We start from the raw sequence: 23,456 nt of genomic DNA, 5'->3' as shown, positions 1-23,456 counted from the left end.
TCAACAGATCCCAATATCAGTTTAATGATTTTCTTCCTATGCTATCACTATTTCATTTGTTCTCATTCCAGCACTTCCTTTGACATTATGGGTTTTTCAGTCTTGGTATGCTGATGCTGCTCCATAAATAATCTTTCCAGAACTTTGTCTTCTTTTGAGATCAGCTAGTAAAACCCATAGTTCGGATCCACAGAATAGGACTGGTGTAGCCTGTAGCCTACTCTCTCTTTTTGTACTGTTAGAAACGTGCTTGTCCCATCAAAAGGAATTCATGAAGTTAGAATAGTATTACGTAGTGTGCCAAGGTAGGGTGTGTGTGTGTTTAATAATTTTATCATAAATAAGCATTCAGTGCAACAAAACAATTTGATGTAATTGTTCTAGACATTTTATGATTCTGATCATAAAAGTAGTTCGAGAGATGTGGCACTTGACAGTCCAGTTTCTGCACCCCCACATTGTTGGTGTAAGCTGTATTGTAATTTGATATGAACAACAACGATTTTTTGAACAACATTGATATCATTGTTTTAGGTAGTAGCCATGTTATTTTATTTGATTACAGTACCATTATATGCATATGTAGATAATGAAACTAGAAAATATGATTGAAAACAATAGCATAGGGAGAAGGCTAAAGCTGAAGATCATAATGAATTTTCAAAGGCATTGTCATTTATCAGCCTTACAATTTTTTGCTTCCTCCCATTGAAGTATAGCATAGTGAACTGCTCAGTCAGAATTTTGAACTCAAAAGAGAACACTTAACCATAACTTCTATTTAGTTATAAAGTAGTATGACAGTTGGGGTTTATCTGTGTGATACATTTTATATAATGTGGGAGGACTATGACTGCTTAAATGTACTTATTACAGTTTGTTATTTTTGCCACAGGCCCAAGTTTACCCATGCAACATGAATGTAAAAGAAGAGTTGGAGGAGGGTGCGAATAAAGAGGTAATTTTAGAATTTATTTGACTACATGCAATTAATCATTGCTGAGCTGTGGTCATCAATTGCTTGTGTGTATTCAGTTTATCAGTCCGGTTTTTACTTTAGGGTAAAGAGGACAAGAGTTACAGTATTACAGTATGCCCCAGGTTGGAAATGAGGAAACAGGTAAAATAGAATATTTTGTTACACTTTACCCATCTGGATTTAAACATTATCTTTCAGCAGGTGAAGTTCAACTTGTGAGTTTGTAGAATTGCTTCTTTACATTATAAGCACAAATAAGAATTAAATGAGATTGCATTGATGAAGTTATGATGATTGGTACCAAGACTTAAGCTATGATTTCCTGTTTTAATGAGCAGTTCCCTTAATGGTTCCGTGTATGTGAACTCCTGCATTGGATGTATTTATTAGCCACGTGTTACTGCTGTGACAATTACAGAATCATCCAAGAAAAATCTACACAAAGTAGTGCAGAAAAAGTAGGTGATCCTAACCTACTGAGTAGAGACTAAGATGTCTGTGCATACATTGCCATTGGTATGGACAGGCAGTCTTGTGAAGTACTTTTGAACAGTTTTCTAAAAGTTGTCGTAAGCTGCTAGTTTAACAGCCCATGCAAAATTGAAATATTTTAGACACTGTAACTACAAACAGGCTTGCCCTTACGAATGGTATCAGTACAGAGAGGGGATAGTGATCATGATGCCAGCACAGCAACAATCGTAAATTAAACTTCCTGGCAGATTAAAACTGTGTGCTGCACTGAGACTTGAACTCGGGACCTTGGCCTTTCACGGGCTAGTGCTCTACCATCTGAGCTACCCAAGCACGAATGACGCCCCGTCCTCACAGGTTTACTTCTGCAAGGTTCACTTCTGTAAAGTTTGGAAGGTAGGAGACGAAGTACTGGCAGAAGTAAAGCTGTGAGGACAGGGTGTGAGTTGTGCTTGGGTAGCTCAGATGGTAGAGCACCTGCTCACGAAAGGCAAAGGTCCCGAGTTCGAGTCTCGGTCCAGCACACAGTTTTAATCTGCCAGGAAGTTTCATATCAGCGCACACTCCGCTGCAGAGTGAAAATAACTTCTATCCAGGCAGTCAGTGACCAGTCTGGTGTGGCTTTGGAGGAAAGCAGATGATGATAACTAACCCCTCTGTGTATTTAGTTATCAAGTTTGTGCAGGAGGATCATACAAACATGTTCTTTCACTCCCACACAGACCCCTGTTTGGGAACATAGTAATAGGATCCATGAAGTAGCGAAGCAACTGGAAGAGTTGAAAACAAAATAGTTGCCATGTCCAAACAGAATCACAAATCATTTGTCCAGTGAGTACTCTACAGCATTGGCCTCATACTTAGCTTGCATTTATTGCAAATCTCTCTCCTAGTGCAAAGACTCAGGCAGCTGGGAAAAAGTTCAGGTGGCTTCTGTATATAAGAATGGTAAAAGAACGTACCTGTAAAATTACAGAACAATATCGTAATGCTTACTTGCTCCAGAGTTCCTGAACATATCCTCAGTTCAAATATAATTAATTTCTTTGAGACAGAAAAGTTTTTATCCACAAATCAGCATTGATTTTGTGCAATATTCATCTTGGTCTTCCATCAAATTACTTACTGTGAACCATGGATGATGGGCAACAGGCTAGATTCCATATTCCTAGATTTCAGGAAAGCGTTTGAACAGTGCATCACTGCATACTGTAAATTGAGGTATGAGCATATGGAATAGGTTCCCTGAGATGTGAATGGCGCATAGACTTCTCAAGTAACAGAGGCCAGTACTTTGACCTCAACAGTGACTGTTTCTCAGAGACATGAGCATCATGAATAGTGCCACAGAGAATAGTGCCATATCTATGTATGAAATGATCTGATGAGCAGTATTCTGTGTCTGTTTGCTAACTGCATTGTGTGTGGGGAAGGGTCATGACTGAGTGACTGTGAGGATACAAGATGACTTGGACAAACTTTTTATTTGGTGTGATGAATGGCAGATGTAGAAATATTCAAGTGAATGCAGATGAGTAGGAAAAACAATCCCATAATGTTAGAATACAACATTAGTACTCCACAGATTGACAGTCTGGTCAATAAAATGTTTATGCATAACATTGCAGGTGCCGGCCGGAGTGGCCGTGCTGTTCTAGGCACTACAGTCTGGAACCACGCGACCGCTACGGTCGCAGGTTCGAATCCTGCATCTGGCGTGGATGTGTGTGATGTCCTTAGATTAGTCAGGTTTAAGTAGTTCTAATTTCTAGGGGACTGATGACCTCAGAAGTTAAGTCCCATAGTGCTCAAAGCCATTTGAACCATAACATTACAAAGTGATATGAAGTGGAACAAGCACATAAGGATGGTGGTAGGATGGGAAATCATCAACTTTTTTATATTGGGAAAACTGTGGTTCATGTGGTTCATCTGTAAAGGATGCTACATATAGAACACCATAGAAGAGCCTAGTAGTAGTAGTAGTAGTAGTAGTAGTAGTAGTAGTAGTACAAGATGACATCAACGATGCACCATTTGGTGGCTTGCAAACTTTCTTGCAGACATACATGCACAGCAGCCAGAAAGGAGCTAATAAAGCTGCAGATTCCATGTGAAATGCATTCTCAAGTTTTATAAGTTTGGAAAGCCCCTTTGTAAGGCTAATGCGTTGTTCACTGGAGTATATGACATTGCCAAGGATCGGTCATCTGCTTGTGTCATGAGGAGAATACGTGACAGAAAGGCAAACATAAAATTAAACTAGAGGTAAACCTGTCATCAGCGTGGAGATTTTGAACACTGGAGTTCTTTTACACACAGTTCTGCCGACTACAATTTGCTGTTACTCTGTTTCCACCTCTGAACTGATTTACCCAACAAGTTACAAAGTACCTGCCGTTCAGTGATCAAGGATCTTTGGATTTGTAGTGTCACAATTACCCATTGAGCTACCAAGTACTAGAAAAAGGCAGAAGCATTTAGCAGTAAAGTCCAGAGCTATAATCCATATAATTCCATATGGAATTCACTCCAAAAGTAGATGCTGAACACATCAGAGGTCACATGACCATAAAGTGTAGTTAGCAGATTCAGTTACACAAAAAACAGTGCTGAACAGACAGACATTTTTCTGCCATCCGAATTGTTCATTTATGGAACAGTGGTTTGTCACATGTATAGAAAAAGTCAAAGATCATTCCAGTTTGTAAGAAGTCACAGGAAATACGTGCAAATTTACAGACATACCATGTTGGTGCAAAAGTCTTCTTGAATGATTTTGTGATCCTTTATGATGGCTCTTGAAAAAAATCAATTCATCTGCAAGAATGGAAATGGATCCCATAATTATGTCGTGTGAAACTGTTTACTCTGCTTTTTCACAGTGTTGCCACAATGTAGTCAGCCTGTAAAATGACCATAGTTCTGAAGTAGTATCTGTGGGAAAGCTAGCTAAGTTGATGTGCCTTTCAATGACTCAGCACTTGTGCCATGCAGTTAATCATTACCTTATGCCTTAAATTACATGCAAGCAGTAAGATATATTAGAACTCAATGGTACAAATAGATAGGTGTGAAGTACCTGCCATTACCACATGTAAACTTTACAGATACCTTCTCTTGTGATTATGTCAGTCAGTCATAGCTAACGCACACACACAACCTCCCCCCTGCGGGTCTGGGGTAAGAATAGGCCCAAGGTATTCCTGCCTGTCGTAAGAGGCGACTAAAAGGAGTTTCAACCGTTTCGGCCTTCTATGTGATGGTCCCCCTTGGGGTTTGACCTCCATTTTTCAAAATTCTACAGAAGTACGAGCCTTTTGGGGAAGGACACCTTACTGGTCCCAAGTGCAGTACGACCTTGGCACTCAGCATTGCACCGGCATTGTAACCATACCCACTATTCCTCAAATTGGGCCTAAACGCCTGATGGGTTGTCCAAGTTACGCCCATAGTGCATCTCCATCTGCACCAGCGATCATGATGGACTTTCCATGGCACCAGAAATCCAGCACGGTAGCCAGCCCGTTGTGGTGGGGTCGTCATGAACCCTCTAGGTTGTAGCCCCCTGACAACACAGGGATCGTACTGCCGATACCTGAGCTGCACCCTCCCCACGTCGGCCAAGGAGTAGATGCCCGTCTCCTTGGGGCATCAGGACTCCCGGCAATGGTCATCCTGCCAGGTGGCCCTTGCTGCGGCTGGGTGGCGCCCGTGGGGAGAGCCCCTGGTCGGAGTGGGTGGTATCGGGGCGGACGTTTCGCAGATGAAACGTCAACACGTATCAGGTCGCTCTGCAGCCGAGTCTTTCAAAAGAAAAGGTACCGTTTCTAGTTCTGGTTCTCCTGCCCTTTCCCCCTTGGCCACTCCATGGAAGGAGGGACAGGCCCGCTGGCTTGGGGCGAAGTACTTCCCCCGCTATTTGGTCTGTTCTCGAACCGATGGGGGGACGTTCGCCACCTCCAAGCCCATGTTCTTTGTTCAGCACATTGAGGACGTCTTCGGGGAAATCGAGGCTCTCAGCAAGATGCATTCAGGGTCCGTTCTTATCAAGACCACCTCCGCCACACAGTCGGCGGCGCTCCAGGCCTGCGACCGCCTAGGGGACATCCCAGTATCAATTGTCCCACATCTGGCACTAAAGAGGACACAGGGGGTTATTTTTCATCGTGACCTCCTGCTACAATCTGATGAGGAGCTCAGGGCCAACCTGGAGCGCCGCGGCGTGCATTTCGTCCGGCGAGTCCAGCGCGGCCCCAAAGACCGTCGCATTGACACCGGGGCCTTTATCCTCGCCTTCGAGGGGGACGTTCTCCTGGAGAAGGTAAAGGTGATATGCTACCGGTGCGACGTGCGACCTTACGTCCCGCCTCCTATGCGCTGTTTTAGGTGTTTGCGCTTTGGGCACATGTCGTCACGGTGTGAGGCTGAGCCCCTTTATGGCGATTGTGGACGTCCTCTTCGTGAGGAACATACATGCACCCCACCACCTCGGTGCATTAATTGTCCTGGCGTCCACTCGCCTAGATCCTCAGCCTGCCCCGCATATCAGAAGGAGAAGAAGATACAAGAAATGAAAACTTTGGATCGGCTCTCTTATTCTGAGGCCAGGAAGAAGTATGACCGCCTCCACCCCGTGCCATTGACCACTTCGTTTGCCTCAGTTGTGTCCACTCCTTCCGCGGTATCCTCACCCCTATCCTGTCCCCCCTCCGCCTCCTCCGCCCATCAGGGGGCTCTGCCTCCGCCTCCCAAATCCCTCCCTTTCAAATCCTCCTCCCCCGTGGCCCCCACCCTCTCTGCCCCAGGGGCCACCCTTTCTCCTCCTCCTCCTCCTCCTCCTCCTCCTCCTCCTCCTCCTCTCCCCCCGCCACCTGAGAAGCGATCCTCTTCTCAGGCGTCCATCGGGGAAACGTTCCGGACCCCAGCTTCCGATGTCCGGCGTTCCAAAACGGACCCCGCGCGTGAGGACCTTCTTCGGGTCCAGCCCACCATCCCTGTGCCTCCTCGGCCTTCCATGAAGGCCTCCAAGAAGTAGTCTCTATCCCCCTCTCCCCCACGGTGCGTTTCGTCTGACGCTCCATCCGTGAGTCGCTGCTCCCGGCCGTCCTCAGTTTCGCCGGGACGCTCTGCTGCCAGGCGCTCAGCTGGCCTCTCGTCGGCAAATGATGCTGCTCTTCCTACACAACCAGGGACAGCGGCCGCAGCTGGCGACGACTCGATGGAACCGGATCAGCCTCCAGCCAGTTGTAGCATTGTTCCCTCGCAACCTGGCCCTCCGCGGCCGTCGAGGTGACCAGCTCTTCCCCTGTCTCGTTCCTCCAACTTTTGACTAGCGATGGCCTTGTTACATTGGAACATAAGAGGTATTCGATCTAATCGGGAGGAATTACAACTGCTCCTCCGCCTGCACTGTCCGCTCGTCCTTGGTCTCCAGGAAACCAAGTTGCGCCCGACTGACCGTATTGCCTTTACCCACTATACCTTGGAGCGGTATGACCTCACCCCTGTGGATGGTATCCCAGCTCATGGTGGGGTCATGTTGCTCGTTCGGGACGATGTCTATTACCATCCCATCCCATTGACCACCCCACTCCAAGCAATAGCTGTCCGTATTTCTCTTTCTGCTTTTACTTTTTCAGTTTGTACCATCTACACTCCACCGTCATCTGCTGTTAGTCGGGCTGACATGATACACCTGATCGTTCAGCTTCCCCCACCGTTTTTATTGTTTGGCGATTTCAATGCCCATCATCCCCCTTGGGGCTCTCCTGCATCCTGTCAACGAGGCTCACTCTTGGCGGATGTCTTCAACCATCTCAATCTTGTCTGCCTCAATACCGGCGCCCCGACTTTCTTCTCGGACTCTACTCATACCTGCTCCCACTTGGACCTCTCGATCCGTTCTACCACTCTTGCCCATCGGTTCGAGTGGTATGTCCTTTCTGACACCTATTCGAGCGACCATTTCCCCTGTGTCGTTCGTCTCCTGCACCACACCCCATCCCCACGTCCTTCGAGCTGGAACATACTGAAAGCTGACTGGGGACTTTACTCCTCCCTGGCGACCTTTCCGGACCATGATTTTCTCAGTTGTGACAGTCAGGTCGAATACCTCACGGCTGTTATCATCAGTGCTGCCGAACGTTCCATTCCTCATACTACCTCTTCTTCACGTCGCGTTTCCGTCCCCTGGTGGACCGAGGCTTGTAGGGACACTATCCATGCTCGACGACGTGCTTTATGCACCTTTCGCCACCATCCCACGTTGGCGAATTGTATTGAATACAAACGACTCCGAGCGCAATGCCGTAGAGTCATCAAAGACAGCAAAAAAGCTTGTTGGGCCTCTTTCACCAGCTCCTTTAACAGTTTTACTCCCTCTTCCGTCATTTGGGGTGGCCTGCGCCGGCTGTCGGGCATTAAGGCCCACTCCTCGGTACCTGGCCTGACCTCAGGTAATGAGGTCCTTGTTGATCCTGTGGCTGTCTCCAACGCCTTTGGCCGCTTTTTCGCGGAGGTTTCAAGCTCCGCCCATTACCATCCTGCCTTCCTTCCCAGGAAAGAGGCAGAAGAGGCTCGGCGACCTTCCTTCCACTCGCTGAATCTGGAAACTTATAATGCCCCCTTTACTATGCGGGAACTTGAACGTGCGCTTGCACTGTCCCGATCCTCTGCTCCGGGGCCAGATGCCATTCACGTTCAGATGCTGGCACACCTTTCTCCGGCGGGCAAAAGCTTCCTTCTTCGTACCTACAATCGCGTCTGGACCGAAGGTAAAGTCCCCATGCGTTGGCGTGACGCTGTCGTTGTTCCTATACCCAAACCCGGGAAGGATAGACACCTTCCTTCTAGTTACCGCCCCATTTCTCTCACAAGCTGTGTCTGTAAGGTGATGGAGCGCATGGTTAATGCTCAGTTAGTCTGGATTCTTGAATCTCGACGACTACTTACTAATTTCCGATGCGGCTTTCGTCGCCGCCGCTCCGCTGTTGACCACCTTGTGACCTTGTCGACATTCATCATGAACAACTTTTTGCGAAGGCGCCAAACGGTAGCCGTGTTCTTTGACTTGGAGAAGGCTTATGATACCTGTTGGAGAGGAGGTATCCTCCGCACTATGCACAGGTGGGGCCTACGCGGTCGCCTGCCCCTTTTTATTGATTCCTTTTTAACGGATCGAAAGTTTAGGGTACGTGTGGGTTGCGTATTGTCCGAAGTCTTCCTCCAGGAGAACGGAGTGCCTCAGGGCTCCGTCTTGAGCGTAGCCCTTTTTGCCATCGCGATCAATCCAATTATGGATTGTATTCCACCTAATGTCTCAGGCTCTCTCTTTGTCGATGACTTCGCGATCTACTGCAGTGCCCAGAGAACATGCCTCCTAGAGCGCTGCCTTCAGCGTTGTCTAGACAGCCTCTACTCATGGAGCGTGGCAAATGGCTTCCGGTTCTCTGAAGAGAAGACTGTTTGTATCAACTTTTGGCGCTATAAAGCATTCCTTCCGCCATCCTTACATCTCAGTCCCGTTGTTCTCCCATTCGTGGAAACAACTAAGTTTCTAGGGCTCACGTTGGACAGGAAACTGTGTTCGTCTCCACATGTCTCTTATTTGGCGGCCCGTTGTACACGTTCCCTTAATGTCCTCAGAGTTCTTAGCGGTTCATCTTGGGGAGCGGATCGCACTGTCCTGCTTCGCTTGTATCGGTCCATTGTCCAATCGAAGCTGGATTGTGGGAGCTTCATCTACTCATCCATTCGGCCATCCCTCTTACGCCGGCTGAACTCCATCCACCATCGGGGGATACGTCTTGCGACCGGAGCCTTCTACACTAGTCCTGTGGAGAGTCTTTATGCTGAAGCTGCCGAATTACCATTGACCTACCGGCGCAACGTACTGCTGTGTCGGTATGCCTGTTGGCTGTTGTCTATGCCCGACCACCCCTCTTACCAGTCCTTCTTCGCCGATTCTCTCGACCGTCAGTACGGGTTGTATGTGTCTGCCCTGCTGCCTCCCGGAGTCCGCCTCCGTCGCCTGCTTCGGCAATTGGATTTTGCCCTCCCTACCACCTTCAGAGAGGGTGAGAGCCCAACACCACCTTGGCTCCAGGCTCCGGTTCATATTTATCTCGACTTCAGCTCACTCCCGAAGGAGGGTACTCCGGCTGCAGTGTATTGCCCACGGTTTGCGAACTTCGTGCTCGACTTGCCGGTCACACCTTTATTTACACTGATGGCTCCAAAACTGACGATGATGTCGGCTGTGCCTTTGTCGTCGGGGCCGCTACCTTTAAATACCGGCTCCTCGACCAATGTTCGAGCTTTACGGCCGAGCTTTTTGCTCTCAATCAGGCCGTTCAGTATGCCCGCTGCCACTGACATTCATCGTATGTCCTTTGCTCTGACTCACTCAGTGCTCTTCAGAGCCTTGGAGCTCCCTATCTGGTCCATCCCTTGATTCAACGGATACAGCAGTCCCTCCATTCTTTCGCTGATAATGGTGTTTCTGTCAGCTTTCTATGGGTTCCCGGACATGTAGGAGTGCCTGGGAATGAGGCTGCGGATGCTGCAGCCAAGGCTGCAGTCCTCCTGCCTCGACCAGCCTCCCATTGTGTCCCGTCATCTGACGTTCGTGGGGATGTATGTAAGAGGCTTGTGTCGTTGTGGTGGGATGCTTGGTCATCCCTCCAAGGAAACAAGCTCCGGGCAGTAAAACCACTCCCAACTGCTTGGACAACCTCCTCCCGACCATCTCGGCGAGAGGAGGTCTTTCTGACCAGGTTGCGGATTGGGCATTGCCGGTTTAGCCACCGCTACCTGCTCTCTGGTGACCCAGCCCCGCAGTGCCCTTGTGGTCAGGCATTAACAGTGCGCCATGTCTTATTGTCGTGTCCCCGTTTTAGTCAATTTCGTGTTGTCCTGTCCCTGCCATCTACTTTACCAGATGTTTTAGCTGATGACGCTCGAGCAGTTGCTCGTATTCTGCGTTTTATAACTTTAACTGGCTTGTCCAAAGACATCTAACCTTTTTTACTTATTTTATCTGCATCCTTGTCAGGTCCTTCTGGTGTTCCCCCCAATCCCCTTGAGTTTTACTAGATTCCATGTGCTCTAACAACAGTGACTGGGCACTAATGACCTCAGCAGTTGAGCGCCCTTAAACCCCACCAAAACACACACACACACACACACACACACACACACAACTGAATGTTTCCATAACTGCCTACCTATTTGTTGCAAAACGTATTTTAAGTATAGTTATATGTTGGAAATACAAAAATATTATTGAATCTGAGAATCCTACTTTCACTAGTGGTTGAGGGGTTATCACCATTAGCATGTGCTTTCATTTATTGCATAAATTTTATCCATATCCATTTTTTTCCTTCCTCTCTCCTCAACTCTTCTTGCACTCCCATCTCAGTGGTGTCTCACTTGTCTCTTGCGTGTACTGTACATTCCTTGCCTTGCTAAATATTTGAAGGGTTTGTACTTCAGGTTTCAGCCAGCTTTCAGTTCCAAGAGTATTTTGATCATGACAACTTTCTGGAGGGCATTAAATTCAGGGACTACAAATACATCAAGAATTTACTGTTAACATGTTGATGGTAGTATGGTCATTACTTTGTATGAGGTCTGACTAACGTGCATTCATCAGAGGACCTCAAACTACTGCCTAGCCTAAAAAAAGCTTGCTTTGTGTAGTGCACCACTGACCCACGAAGTATTCCTACAATTCTCCACCTCATAATGCATTTCCAGCAGTCTGCAGTTCAGTCAGCCAGAGAATCGATGAAGCCTTTGGTTGAGACCCTCCACTCACGCCAAACCAAAGGACTTGAATCAATTCTGGGAATGCTGATACAAACTGTGTGTGTTGCATGCACTTATGTGTGGCACAGGGGCTCTTCGTCATTTGTGCTACCTCTCAACACAAAATGAAGATGGCTTCAGAACCCAAACATGAGCCACAGCTTGTAGACAGCCACACCCCATGTGTTTGGTAGGCACAGGCAGGACATTTTCCCCATCTCGGATGAGGCTCCCTGGCAGACACATTCAGTAGACATAGGATTCATTTCCAGTCCTGGATGCCATTTTCCTAAGGAGCTCCATAATGCATTTGATGTTGGAGCTCCTCATTAACTAAGAAACTTCTTCACTTTGGGCTGTCTGGACCCTGATGAATGAACACCTGCCAGTCCACTCACAGGTTCAATGGGTGAGGCAGCCTCTACATTCACTCTCTGCCTCAAACAGCGCTAACTGTTATGACCCATCCCTCACTATTTGGTGAGGACAACTCAGCCACATTGGGTACACCACAAGGTGTCTTGACAGCAGATCCATTGGGCAAAATAGGTGGCACCTTAGGCATTCTATGTGATGAGCCAGATTCTCGGCCCCCACTACTACAATAGGCAGCAGCCTGAATGCTGCTGAATGTGGCAAAAAGCATCTTCAGCTGTTGGTGAACGGAGGCCAGCTCCTCCATCCGCACACAGCGTGCACACATTATACCCATTCCAGTACTACTATTCAAGAATTAACAATAAAACACGCAGAGAAACAATATATCTAGCTTGCTATTGTTCTGATGTTTCACCAGTGAAGGCTAATTCACTATTGCGCTGTGTAGCTGTTCATTCAAAAGGATTAAGAGCTGTGCAACAGACCACGAATACACTTTAAAGTTAGTAAAATATGGGATTGCACCTCTTTACTACAAAATCATGGAAGGAATGTAATCATAAAATGAGATGAGATAAACACACACACACACACACACACACACACACACACACACACACAGAGAGAGAGAGAGAGAGAGAGAGAGAGAGAGAGAGAGAGAGAGAGAGAGCTACATCTGAAGGGCTTATTTCTGCCTATAAAGCTTCTGAAACTAATGATCCAAACAAACAGAAAGAAAGGTTCATGTCTAGCAAGAAGCCATATGCTTGAATATTTGTGGTTTCTCAACTGCAGATTTTTCAGCACTCATTTAACTTCAGGACTCTGTATCTGAAGATGAACAAAAATGGACTTGTACCTCTATTGAAATAAGCCCTTCATATGTAACTTGATTCTGAAACAACCCTGATTAAATTATGGTATTTTTAGCAGTCAAATTATGTACCAGCTTCATTTTTGTTTCAAGTAACAGTAACCCAATGCATACATGAACATAAATGGACGGAGTCACTATCACTGCAAAACTAATTTTTATTCATATCTAATCCCAACATGTCAAATATGCATGTGTTGTCTGTTCTTTTGGACATGTCCAAGGGGACAGGCAGTATTTTGATCCTGCAGCCACAATGAGTCAGGGACAAAGGAAGTAGAGACATTAGTTGTCTGTGGGCATTAATTTACATCATTGGGGAGGATTGAAAATTTGTGCTGGACCAGGAATTGAAGCCGAGTCTCATGCGGACTGGGCAGTTGCAGTGACAACTATGCCATCTGGACACAGTGGTCATCATATCTGTGTGGACTACTCTAGCATGCTTCCTGTCAGACCCAAATTTTGAACTTACATACCACTGATGCAGTGCTCATGCTTATGATCCTCATTACACATGGTGTCTCACTGGTTCAAGTGTAGTGTGCATCTACACTGAAAGGATCATTGGCTGACATCACCTTAATTATATATGTGGTGTCCATTCTTTCAGATATGTCGATGTATCGTCACATCCTGTTCCAACAATCTGAACATGTTTTCCTTACTGCAATCATTTGGCCAGAATTGTGGACATGTATGTGTAATATCGGCTTTCCATATTTGTGATCATTTCTTGGTAAAAACAATTGTCACAATATGGTATAATTTTGTTTGCTGGGATCAACCAACAACAATGGGGACAAACACTCAGCCAGTGTGATATTCCTCCTCTCTCTGTGCCATTATGGTCAACACTCACTCATTGTGCAGCTTCATCAATGCATCTGAAAGGGGCAACAGTGCATACTGGGAGCATTAAGTGATTGACTACCGATACCTGGTATCTTCTACTGGTTTGAATAAAATATGCTTATCTTTCAGTAGGTAATTATGCATCCCTTACAGTGCTCTGCTGGTGTCACATACTGCAGTTTGAGCCTCTGAGACAAGCAGTTGTTGGCCATTCAAAACAAACAAAAGACAACTGTGTAATAGACTGCATGAATCTATGCATTACACTTTTGTAAAAGCGAGATTACATCTCTGAAATGTACTCATTGCTGCTACACAGGGACCCTACCATTTTCCAGAGAATATGTAGTGCAGATCACAAAACTAAGAAAAGGTCTGATCTGAGTCATAAACTCAGCTCCAAATTAGGTGATAGTAGTTCATCTGCAGCTTGACTCCACAAATTAAAATATGTTCTCTTGCCTCACTAACAAATGTTCATTGCCTCTTCAGCCAACAGCCAAAAAGTGAGCCTAGGATGTCCTCTGAGCCCAACCAACAGATTTTGTTGTTGCACACGAGCCACAGTTCACAGCTGGCCAATGGCACTTGCACCAGATCAGACAGTGGTGGATACAGAAAAACCTCAAGGAGGGTTCACTACAGATATCTTGAGCTACCTTTACTTTCCCCCCATGAACCATGGACCTTGCCGTTGGTGGGGAGGCTTGCGTGCCTCAGCGATACAGATAGCTGTACCTTAGGTGCAACCACAACGGAGGGATATCTGTTGAGAGGCCAGACAAACGTGTGGTTCCTGAAGAGGGGCAGCAGCCTTTTCAGTAGTTGCAAGGGCAACAGTCTGGATGATTGACTGATCTGGCCTTGTAACAATAACCAAAACGGCCTTGCTGTGCTGGTACTGCGAACGGCTGAAAGCAAGGGGAAACTACAGCCGTAATTTTTCCCGAGGGCATGCAGCTTTACTGTATGATTACATGATGATGGCGTCCTCTTGGGTAAAATATTCCGGAGGTAAAATAGTCCCCCATTCGGATATCCGGGCGGGGACTACTCAAGAGGATGTCGTTATCAGGAGAAAGAAAACTGGCGTTCTACGGATCGGAGCGTGGAATGTCAGATCCCTTAATCGGGCAGGTAGGTTAGAAAATTTAAAAAGGGAAATGGATAGGTTGAAGTTAGATATAGTGGGAATTAGTGAAGTTCGGTGGCAGGAGGAACAAGACTTCTGGTCAGGTGACTACAGGGTTATAAACACAAAATCAAATAGGGGTAATGCAGGAGTAGGTTTAATAATGAATAGGAAAATAGGTATGCGGGTAAGCTACTACAAACAGCATAGTGAACGCATTATTGTGGCCAAGATAGATACGAAGCCCACACCTACTACAGTAGTACAAGTTTATATGCCAACTAGCTCTGCAGATGACGAAGAAATTGAAGAAATGTATGATGAAATAAAAGAAATTATTCAGATTGTGAAGGGAGATGAAAATTTAATAGTCATGGGTGACTGGAATTCGAGTGCAGGAAAACGGAGAGAAGGAAACATAGTAGGTGAATATGGATTGGGGGACAGAAATGAAAGAGGAAGCCGCCTGGTAGAATTTTGCACAGAGCACAACATAATCATAACTAACAATTGGTTTAAGAATCATGAAAGAAGGTTGTATACATGGAAGAACCCTGGAGATACTAAAAGGTATCAGATAGATTATATAATGGTAAGACAGAGATTTAGGAACCAGGTTTTAAATTGTAAGACATTTCCAGGGGCAGATGTGGACTCTGACCACAATCTATTGGTTATGACCTGTAGATTAAAACTGAAGAAACTGCAAAAAGGTGGGAATTTAAGGAGATGGGACCTGAATAAACAAAAAGAACCAGAGGTTGTACAGAGATTCAGGGAGAGCATAAGGGAACAATTGACAGGAATGGGGGAAATAAATACAGTTGAAGAAGAATGGGTAGCTTTGAGGGATGAAGTAGTGAAGGCAGCAGAGGATCAAGTAGGTAAAAAGACGAGGGCTAGTAGAAATCCTTGGGTAACAGAAGAAATATTGAATTTAATTGATGAAAGGAGAAAATATAAAAATGCAGTAAGTGAAACAGGCAAAAAGGAATACAAACGTCTCAAAAATGAGATCGACAGGAAGTGCAAAATGGCTAAGCGGGGATGGCTAGAGGACAAATGTAAGGATGTAGAGGCCTATCTCACTAGGGGTAAGATAGATACCGCCTACAGAAAAATTAAAGAGACCTTTGGAGATAAGAGAACGACTTGTATGAATGTCAAGAGCTCAGATGGAAACCCAGTTCTAAGCAAAGAAGGGAAAGCAGAAAGGTGGAAGGAGTATATAGAGGGTCTATACAAGGGCGATGTACTTGAGGACAATATTATGGAAATGGAAGAGGATGTAGATGAAGATGAAATGGGAGATACGATACTGCGTGAAGAGTTTGACAGAGCACTGAAAGACCTGAGTCGAAACAAGGCCCCCAGAGTAGACAATATTCCATTGGAACTACTGACGGCCGTGGGAGAGCCAGTCCTGACAAAACTCTACCATCTGGTGAGCAAGATGTATGAAACAGTCGAAATACCCTCAGACTTCAAGAAGAATATAATAATTCCAATCCCAAAGAAAGCAGGTGTTGACAGATGTGAAAATTACCAAACTATCAGCTTAATAAGTCACAGCTGCAAAATACTAACACGAATTCTTTACAGACGAATGGAAAAACTAGTAGAAGCCAACCTCGGGGAAGATCAGTTTGGATTCCGTAGAAACACTGGAACACGTGAGGCAATACTGACCTTACGACTTATCTTAGCAGAAAGATTAAGGAAAGGCAAACCTACGTTTCTAGCATTTGTAGACTTGGAGAAAGCTTTTGACAATGTTGACTGGAATACTCTCTTTCAAATTTTAAAGGTGGCAGGTGTAAAATACAGGGAGCGAAAGGCTATTTACAATTTGTACAGAAACCAGATGACAGTTATAAGAGTCGAGGGACATGAAAGGGAAGCAGTGGTTGGGAAGGGAGTAAGACAGGGTTGTAGCCTCTCCCCGATGTTGTTCAATCTGTATATTGAGCAAGCAGTAAAGGAAACAAAAGAAAAATTCGGAGTAGGTATTAAAATTCATAGAGAAGAAATAAAAACTTTGAGGTTCGCCGATGACATTGTAATTCTGTCAGAGACAGCAAAGGACTTGGAAGAGCAGTTGAATGGAATGGACAGTGTCTTGAAAGGCGGATATAAGATGAACATCAACAAAAGCAAAACAAGGATAATGGAATGTAGTCTAATTAAGTCGGGTGATGCTGAGGGAATTACATTAGGAAATGAGGCACTTAAAGTAGTAAAGGAGTTTTGCTACTTGGGGAGCAAAATAACTGATGATGGTCGAAGTAGAGAGGATATAAAATGTAGGCTGGCAATGGCAAGGAAAGCGTTTCTGAAGAAGAGAAATTTGTTAACATCCAGTATTGATTTAAGTGTCAGGAAGTCATTTCTGAAAGTATTCGTATGGAGTGTAGCCATGTATGGAAGTGAAACATGGACGATAAATAGTTTGGACAAGAAGAGAATAGAAGCTTTCGAAATGTGGTGCTACAGAAAAATGCTGAAGATTAGATGGGTAGACCACATAACTAATGAGGAAGTATTGAATAGGATTGGGGAGAAGAGAAGTTTGTGGCACAACTTGACCAGAAGAAGGGATCGGTTGGTAGGACATGTTCTGAGGCATCAAGGGATCACCAATTTAGTATTGGAGGGCAGCGTGGAGGGTAAAAATCGTAGAGGGAGACCAAGAGATGAATACACTAAGCAGATTCAGAAGGATGTAGGTTGCAGTAGGTACTGGGAGATGAAAAAGCTTGCACAGGATAGAGTAGCATGGAGAGCTGCATCAAACCAGTCTCAGGACTGAAGACCACAACAACAACAACAACAACAACAAACAACCTTTACTTTTACTGTAATAAAAGGTAATAAAGTGATATGGAAAGTGTAATAAAGTTTTATTTAAACTGATTGTACACACATACAAGACAATGCTGTCTTATGATGTTAAAGTTAGAATTGTGGTTCTGTACCTTAAATGATGAATTCTATGCACCTACTCTTCCTGACAAATTGGTTAATTACATTGTCAGCAGGACAAGCAATGCCAGGGTGAGTGTCCAACTGAGGTAAGCCATTAAGTCAACCCTCCTTCACTGTCGACCTCGGCCATGTCATTGTACACCACACTGTTCAAAAACTTCTTTCTACTGTAGCAATAGACAAATATTTTGTACAGTGTGTGCAAAGTAGGATCGTCAGATCTAGGACAGAGAGACGATGCTTGCATAACAAAATCACAATAATTTGTGTTCATTGCTTGTATTGAAGAGTTTGTCCCATTAGTCTCTTTTTAATCACAAAGTGTGAGTCTTCTTCAAAATACAGTAGTTCAGTTAAGCACTGAGTTAGTTTGTGTGCCAGATCAGTACCATCATGTTCCATTAGTTTTGATGGCAAAAGGATGTTGAATTTTGAATGATAAATATTTTCTTCAGCAAAATGCACCATCATGCCAGTCGTAACATGGTCCAGTGTTGGAATAAAAAGTTACTTTCCAATATGTCATAGCATCATTATGATTGCAGTTTTCCCTGTGTCTTTGTCTGCCTGTATGACAAGGAACACTCATCTCCACATTTATCTCTTCAATAACTCCCTTTGCCTCTTCAAAAAAATGAGCAAAGTGGCTGTCAGCATTAGCTCTCATGCTGTTGTACACTTGAGCATTGAATCTAATTTTACTTTTGCCATTTGTAACGTCTTCCCCCGCCTCCCTCTCTCTGCCCCCCTCTTCCCCCGCCTCCCTCTCTCTGCCCCCCTCTTCCCCCGCCTCCCTCTCTCTGCCCCCCCTCTTCCCCCGCCTCCCTCTCTCTGCCCCCCCCTCTTCCCCCGCCTCCCTCTCTCTGCCCCCCTCTTCCCCTGCCTCCCTCTCTCTGCCCCCCCTCTTCCCCCGCCTCCCTCTCTCTGCCCCCCCTCTTCCCCCGCCTCCCTCTCTCTGCCCCCCCTCTTCCCCCGCCTCCCTCTCTCTGTCCCCCCCTCTTCCCCCGCCTCCCTCTCTCTGTCCCCCCCTCTTCCCCCGCCTCCCTCTCTCTGCCCCCCCTCTTCCCCCGCCTCCCTCTCTCTGCCCCCCTCTTCCCCCACCTCCCTCTCTCTGCCCCCCTCTTCCCCCGCCTCCCTCTCTCTGCCCCCCTCTTCCCCCGCCTCCCTCCCCCTGCCCCCCTCTTCCCCTGCCCCCCTCTTCCCCCGCCTCCCTCCCCTGCCCCCCTCTTCCCCCGCCTCCAGCCCCTGCCCCCCTCTTCCCCCGCCTCCAGCCCCTGCCCCCCTCTTCCCCCGCCTCCAGCCCCTGCCCCCCTCTTCCCCCGCCTCCAGCCCCTGCCCCCCTCTTCCCCCGCCTCCAGCCCCTGCCCCCCTCTTCCCCCACCTCCCTCCCCCTGCCCCCCTTCCCCCGCCTCCCTCCATCTGCCCCCTCTTCCCCCGCCTCCATCCCCCTGCCCCCCTCTTCCCCCGCCTCCCTCCCCCTGCCCCCCTCTTCCCCCGCCTCCCTGCCCCTGCCCCCCTCTTCCCCCGCCTCCCTCCCCCTGCCCCCTCTTCCCCCGCCTCCCTCCCTTCTCCCCCCTTCTCCCCCGCCCCCTCCCTCTTCCCCCTCCCTCGCCCCCTCTTCATCCGCCTCCCTCCCTCTGCCCCCGCCTCCCTCCCTCTGCCCCCGCCTCCCTCCCTCTGCCCCCGCCTCCCTCCCTCTGCCCCCGCCTCCCTCCCTCTGCCCCCGCCTCCCTCCCTCTGCCCCCGCCTCCCTCCCTCTGCCCCCGCCTCCCTCCCTCTGCCCCCGCCTCCCTCCCTCTGCCCCCGCCTCCCTCCCTCTGCCCCCGCCTCCCTCCCTCTGCCCCCGCCTCCCTCCCTCTGCCCCCGCCTCCTTCCCTCTGCCCCCGCCTCCTTCCCTCTGCCCCCGCCTCCCTCCCTCTGCCCCCGCCTCCTTCCCTCTGCCCCCGCCTCCCTCCCTCTGCCCCCGCCTCCCTCCCTCTGCCCCCGCCTCCCTCCCTCTGCCCCCGCCTCCCTCCCTCTGCCCCCGCCTCCCTCCCTCTGCCCCCGCCTCCCTCCCTCTGCCCCCGCCTCCCTCCCTCTGCCCCCGCCTCCCTCCCTCTGCCCCCGCCTCCCTCCCTCTGCCCCCGCCTCCCTCCCTCTGCCCCCGCCTCCCTCCCTCTGCCCCCGCCTCCCTCCCTCTGCCCCCGCCTCCCTCCCTCTGCCCCCGCCTCCCTCCCTCTGCCCCCGCCTCCCTCCCTCTGCCCCCGCCTCCCTCCCTCTGCCACCGCCTCCCTCCCACTGCCCCCGCCTCCCTCCCACTGCCCCCGCCTCCCTCCCACTGCCCCCGCCTCCCTCCCACTGCCCCCGCCTCCCTCCCTCTGCCCCCGCATCCCTCCCTCTGCCCCCGCATCCCTCCCTCTGCCCCCGCATCCCTCCCTCTGCCCCCGCATCCCTCCCTCTGCCCCCGCATCCCTCCCTCTGCCGCCGCATCCCTCCCTCTGCCGCCGCATCCCTCCCTCTGCCGCCGCATCCCTCCCTCTGCCGCCGCATCCCTCCCTCTGCCGCCGCATCCCTCCCTCTGCCGCCGCATCCCTCCCTCTGCCGCCGCATCCCTCCCTCTGCCGCCGCATCCCTCCCTCTGCCGCCGCATCCCTCCCTCTGCCGCCGCATCCCTCCCTCTGCCCCCGCCTCCCTCCCTCTGCCCCCGCCTCCCTCCCTCTGCCCCCGCCTCCCTCCCTCTGCCCCCGCCTCCCTCCCTCTGCCCCCGCCTCCCTCCCTCTGCCCCCGCCTCCCTCCCTCTGCCCCCGCCTCCCTCCCTCTGCCCCCGCCTCCCTCCCTCTGCCCCTGCCTCCCTCCCTCTGCCCCCGCCTCCCTCCCTCTGCCCCCGCCTCCCTCCCACTGCCCCCGCCTCCCTCCCACTGCCCCCGCCTCCCTCCCACTGCCCCCGCCTCCCTCCCACTGCCCCCGCGTCCCTCCCTCTGGCCCCGCCTCCCTCCCTCTGGCCCCGCCTCCCTCCCTCTGGCCCCGCCTCCGTCGCTCTGGCCCCGCCTCCGTCGCTCTGGCCCCGCCTCCCTCCCTCACTCTCTCCCCACCTCCATCCCTCCCCCACTCTCTCCCCCACCTCCATCCCTCCCCCACTCTCTCCCCACCTCCATCCCTCCCCCACTCTCTCCCCACCTCCATCCCTCCCCCACTCTCTCCCCACCTCCATCCCTCCCCCACTCTCTCCCCACCTCCATCCCTCCCTCCAACCCTCCCTCCCTCACTCACTCTCTCCCTATCTTCCCCCCACGCCCTCTGTATGACAGTGCCATGTAGGAACAAGACACAGATGTCCTGATACTTGACTTTCTTCGTTTTTCAGGTTCTTGAAGACCCATTAAGGGCTGACGACCCTAGTGTTTGGGTAAAGCAACATCCCAAACTGAAACAACATGCTGCTGGATCTAAGCATAATGTAAGTTTTCACACAAGCACTGTAATGTGTAGGAAGTGTAGTAAGAAACTCTAGTTAGATGTGTTATTTGTAGGTTATTACCAATAGTATTTTAACAGCACTTCTAACAATCATATCTTTACGGACCATTACCCTTGCATGAAGTTTTGGTTATGATTCTATGTAATGAATGCCTTAAGTACATATTTGGTGTCAACGCAGCAAGGAAGACTTCCTCTTGTAAGTAATTGTTAATGTTGTTATATGTCAGTGTCACAGTGCTGTAACAGATGTGGAACTAAGACATGTGACGGGTGTATATTCTAGATTTACTAGTCACTATTCACTGTAGTATTTACATCATTACTGAAATCCTGCATTGGGTGTGTTTAATTCATTATGATTTCCCTCCAGTACACATGACAAATTTTCATTTTTCCCTAAAAAAAAATATGGGAAGAAGCTGTGTAAATAACATTAAATTTGGCTAATTTTGATATGATGCCATATTCATTTGATTAATGACCAAAATGTCCTGTTTATGGGTTTACAGCTAGAAGATTATTTGCATCTCTATATTATCTGAATTTAATTTTGAAATGTTGCCACACACGTATATCAGATTTGTATATGGGAGTACAACCATCCGATAGAATAGGCCATAGTGCCTCTGAAATCAGAGTGGATTATGTGACAGGAATAGAAAGTGACAGTATGCCAAATAAATACTGCACAATGGCTGATAGCAAAATCAGGGCCCATAGAACTGATTTGGATGCATTCTGACACACACTTCCCAATCGATAAGAATCTGCAAAGTTGGATGATACTCATGAGAAAGGAATATTGAGAGCTGTCATATACACAGAGAAGATAGCAAATAGATATAATTCACAGATAGTTTTCTTCTTTCAGTCTGTTGAAGATCCATTGGGAGTATTTTGGTCCACTGATTTCATCAAGGAGGATCCTGAATTAAATTTGGAAATGAATATAACTGAGAATACTGTAAGTATTTACATGTCTGATGTATTGTTTGTAGTCAATAATAAGTCTTTTGGTAAGTGTGTAGAGTAAAAGTTGTATTGCAGTGGAATTGTCACAGATTGTCAGTCTGGTGGAATTTGTTGCTGTTCGTAATTGTAGAGTATTCTTGTACTCCTGCACTTGAATGTCATATCACCTCTTACATTCTCACTGTTTTAAATAGAAGTGGAACGGGACTAGTGGCTGGTATAATCCCGTTCTCTGTAGCCTTTGTTGATATTAACTGCATTCTATAATGGTTGTCTGTGATGGTCATGAAATTTACATTTAGATGAAGTGTAAGTTCCAATAGTGTAGGTCATTTGAGAAATATTCCTCCTTTCAACAACTTCTGATAAATAGAATTCAAAAGAACATTGGCTGTCTTATCTTTTGTGTGAATCATAGTTATTCTTGAGTTTTCCTAAAAAAAATTTCGGATTTGAAAAACAGAGATGAAATTTGTGTGTTCTAGATCAGCCCCGATACGTTGGCACATATTGTGGCAGCTTCTGTGGTACCTGTTGTATTAATTATAAAATTTTCAGTAATAGAAAAACTCTGTATATGGCTTTTGGTGATTGATTGTACATAGCTGAAGCCATGTATGACCTCACCATTAGAGTCCTGGCAGATCTGAAGAAGAAAGATAATTTTATTAAGTATGCTTTATGACCTTGCTAAGGGAAGGAGATGCTCACATTAATAAACATGTCACAGGAATGAAATTAGACAAAGATTGGGGAACATTCCACATACAATTGCTGAAGGTTAGGTACTGGCTCACTCATGATCTCATTGTTCATAAACAAACTTCTGAAGTTATAAAGGATTTTTCAGGCACTGAAATGTTGGCTTCATCAGACACTGGAATGTGTGGTAATTACACAAGCATACAGGTCGAGGATCCAAACTATCATGTTATGGACAGCTCAGAGAGTATGTAAAGGAGTGTAGCTGATTCACAGCTAACAGGCCAGACTTAATGTCACAGAGACTCATGTTATGCCATTTTAAACAAATGAAAGGGATGCATTGGCATCACAAGTAGACAGGACAGTAAGTGAAACAGTAGTAGTGTTGTTCCACAAGAAGGGTTTTACAGAAATGAGAAAGCCACACATAGTAGTAAGGGATGTGCATATGGGCAATTTGGCTAAAACAGCGATCTGTAAGGTGTCCTAGGGCATAGTTGTACTTGTCAAAGTGGCTGGATTGTAGTTGGTGACCACTTACCATGAAAATACAAAAGACCATACTGACCTTTGTATGCAGCCCAAGAGATCACAGATCGATAGAGATGTCTCCATGGCACCAGGGCCAGAGGTTCAGGGATAGTGTCCACTGCATGGAGTGCTGCTTCCATAGCAAGTGTTCAGAACAGTGTGTTGCTGGTTGTGTGGTCTGGAAAACCATGTCATGTGGTTGACACTGAAATCACTGACGTGTACCCCACTTGTTACTTTGAAAACATTTAACTTAGATTAAAGAGTGGTAGACACCTGAGAAATCTACGAATAGGATG

At 47.6% G+C, this 23,456-nt stretch overlaps 1 protein-coding gene across 1 annotated transcript in view; it reads left to right on the top strand.

The window, feature by feature from the left end:
- Positions 1-916: 916 nt before the first annotated feature.
- Positions 917-23,456, top strand: part of LOC124719843 (basic proline-rich protein-like) — a gene marked incomplete at its 3' end in the record, with an annotated part of 56,301 nt that continues 33,761 nt past the window's right edge. The window contains 5 exon segments of the mRNA XM_047245029.1: positions 917-958; positions 18,733-18,939; positions 18,942-20,510; positions 20,834-20,926; positions 21,821-21,913. Coding sequence (XP_047100985.1) covers positions 917-958; positions 18,733-18,939; positions 18,942-20,510; positions 20,834-20,926; positions 21,821-21,913 — 2,004 coding nt within the window.

The sequence above is a fragment of the Schistocerca piceifrons genome, chromosome 11 (assembly GCF_021461385.2).
Source record: "Schistocerca piceifrons isolate TAMUIC-IGC-003096 chromosome 11, iqSchPice1.1, whole genome shotgun sequence".
Lineage (NCBI taxonomy): Eukaryota > Metazoa > Arthropoda > Insecta > Orthoptera > Acrididae > Schistocerca > Schistocerca piceifrons.
The sequence above is the reverse complement of the archived record's forward strand: the minus strand, read 5'-3'. Positions and strand labels throughout refer to the sequence as shown.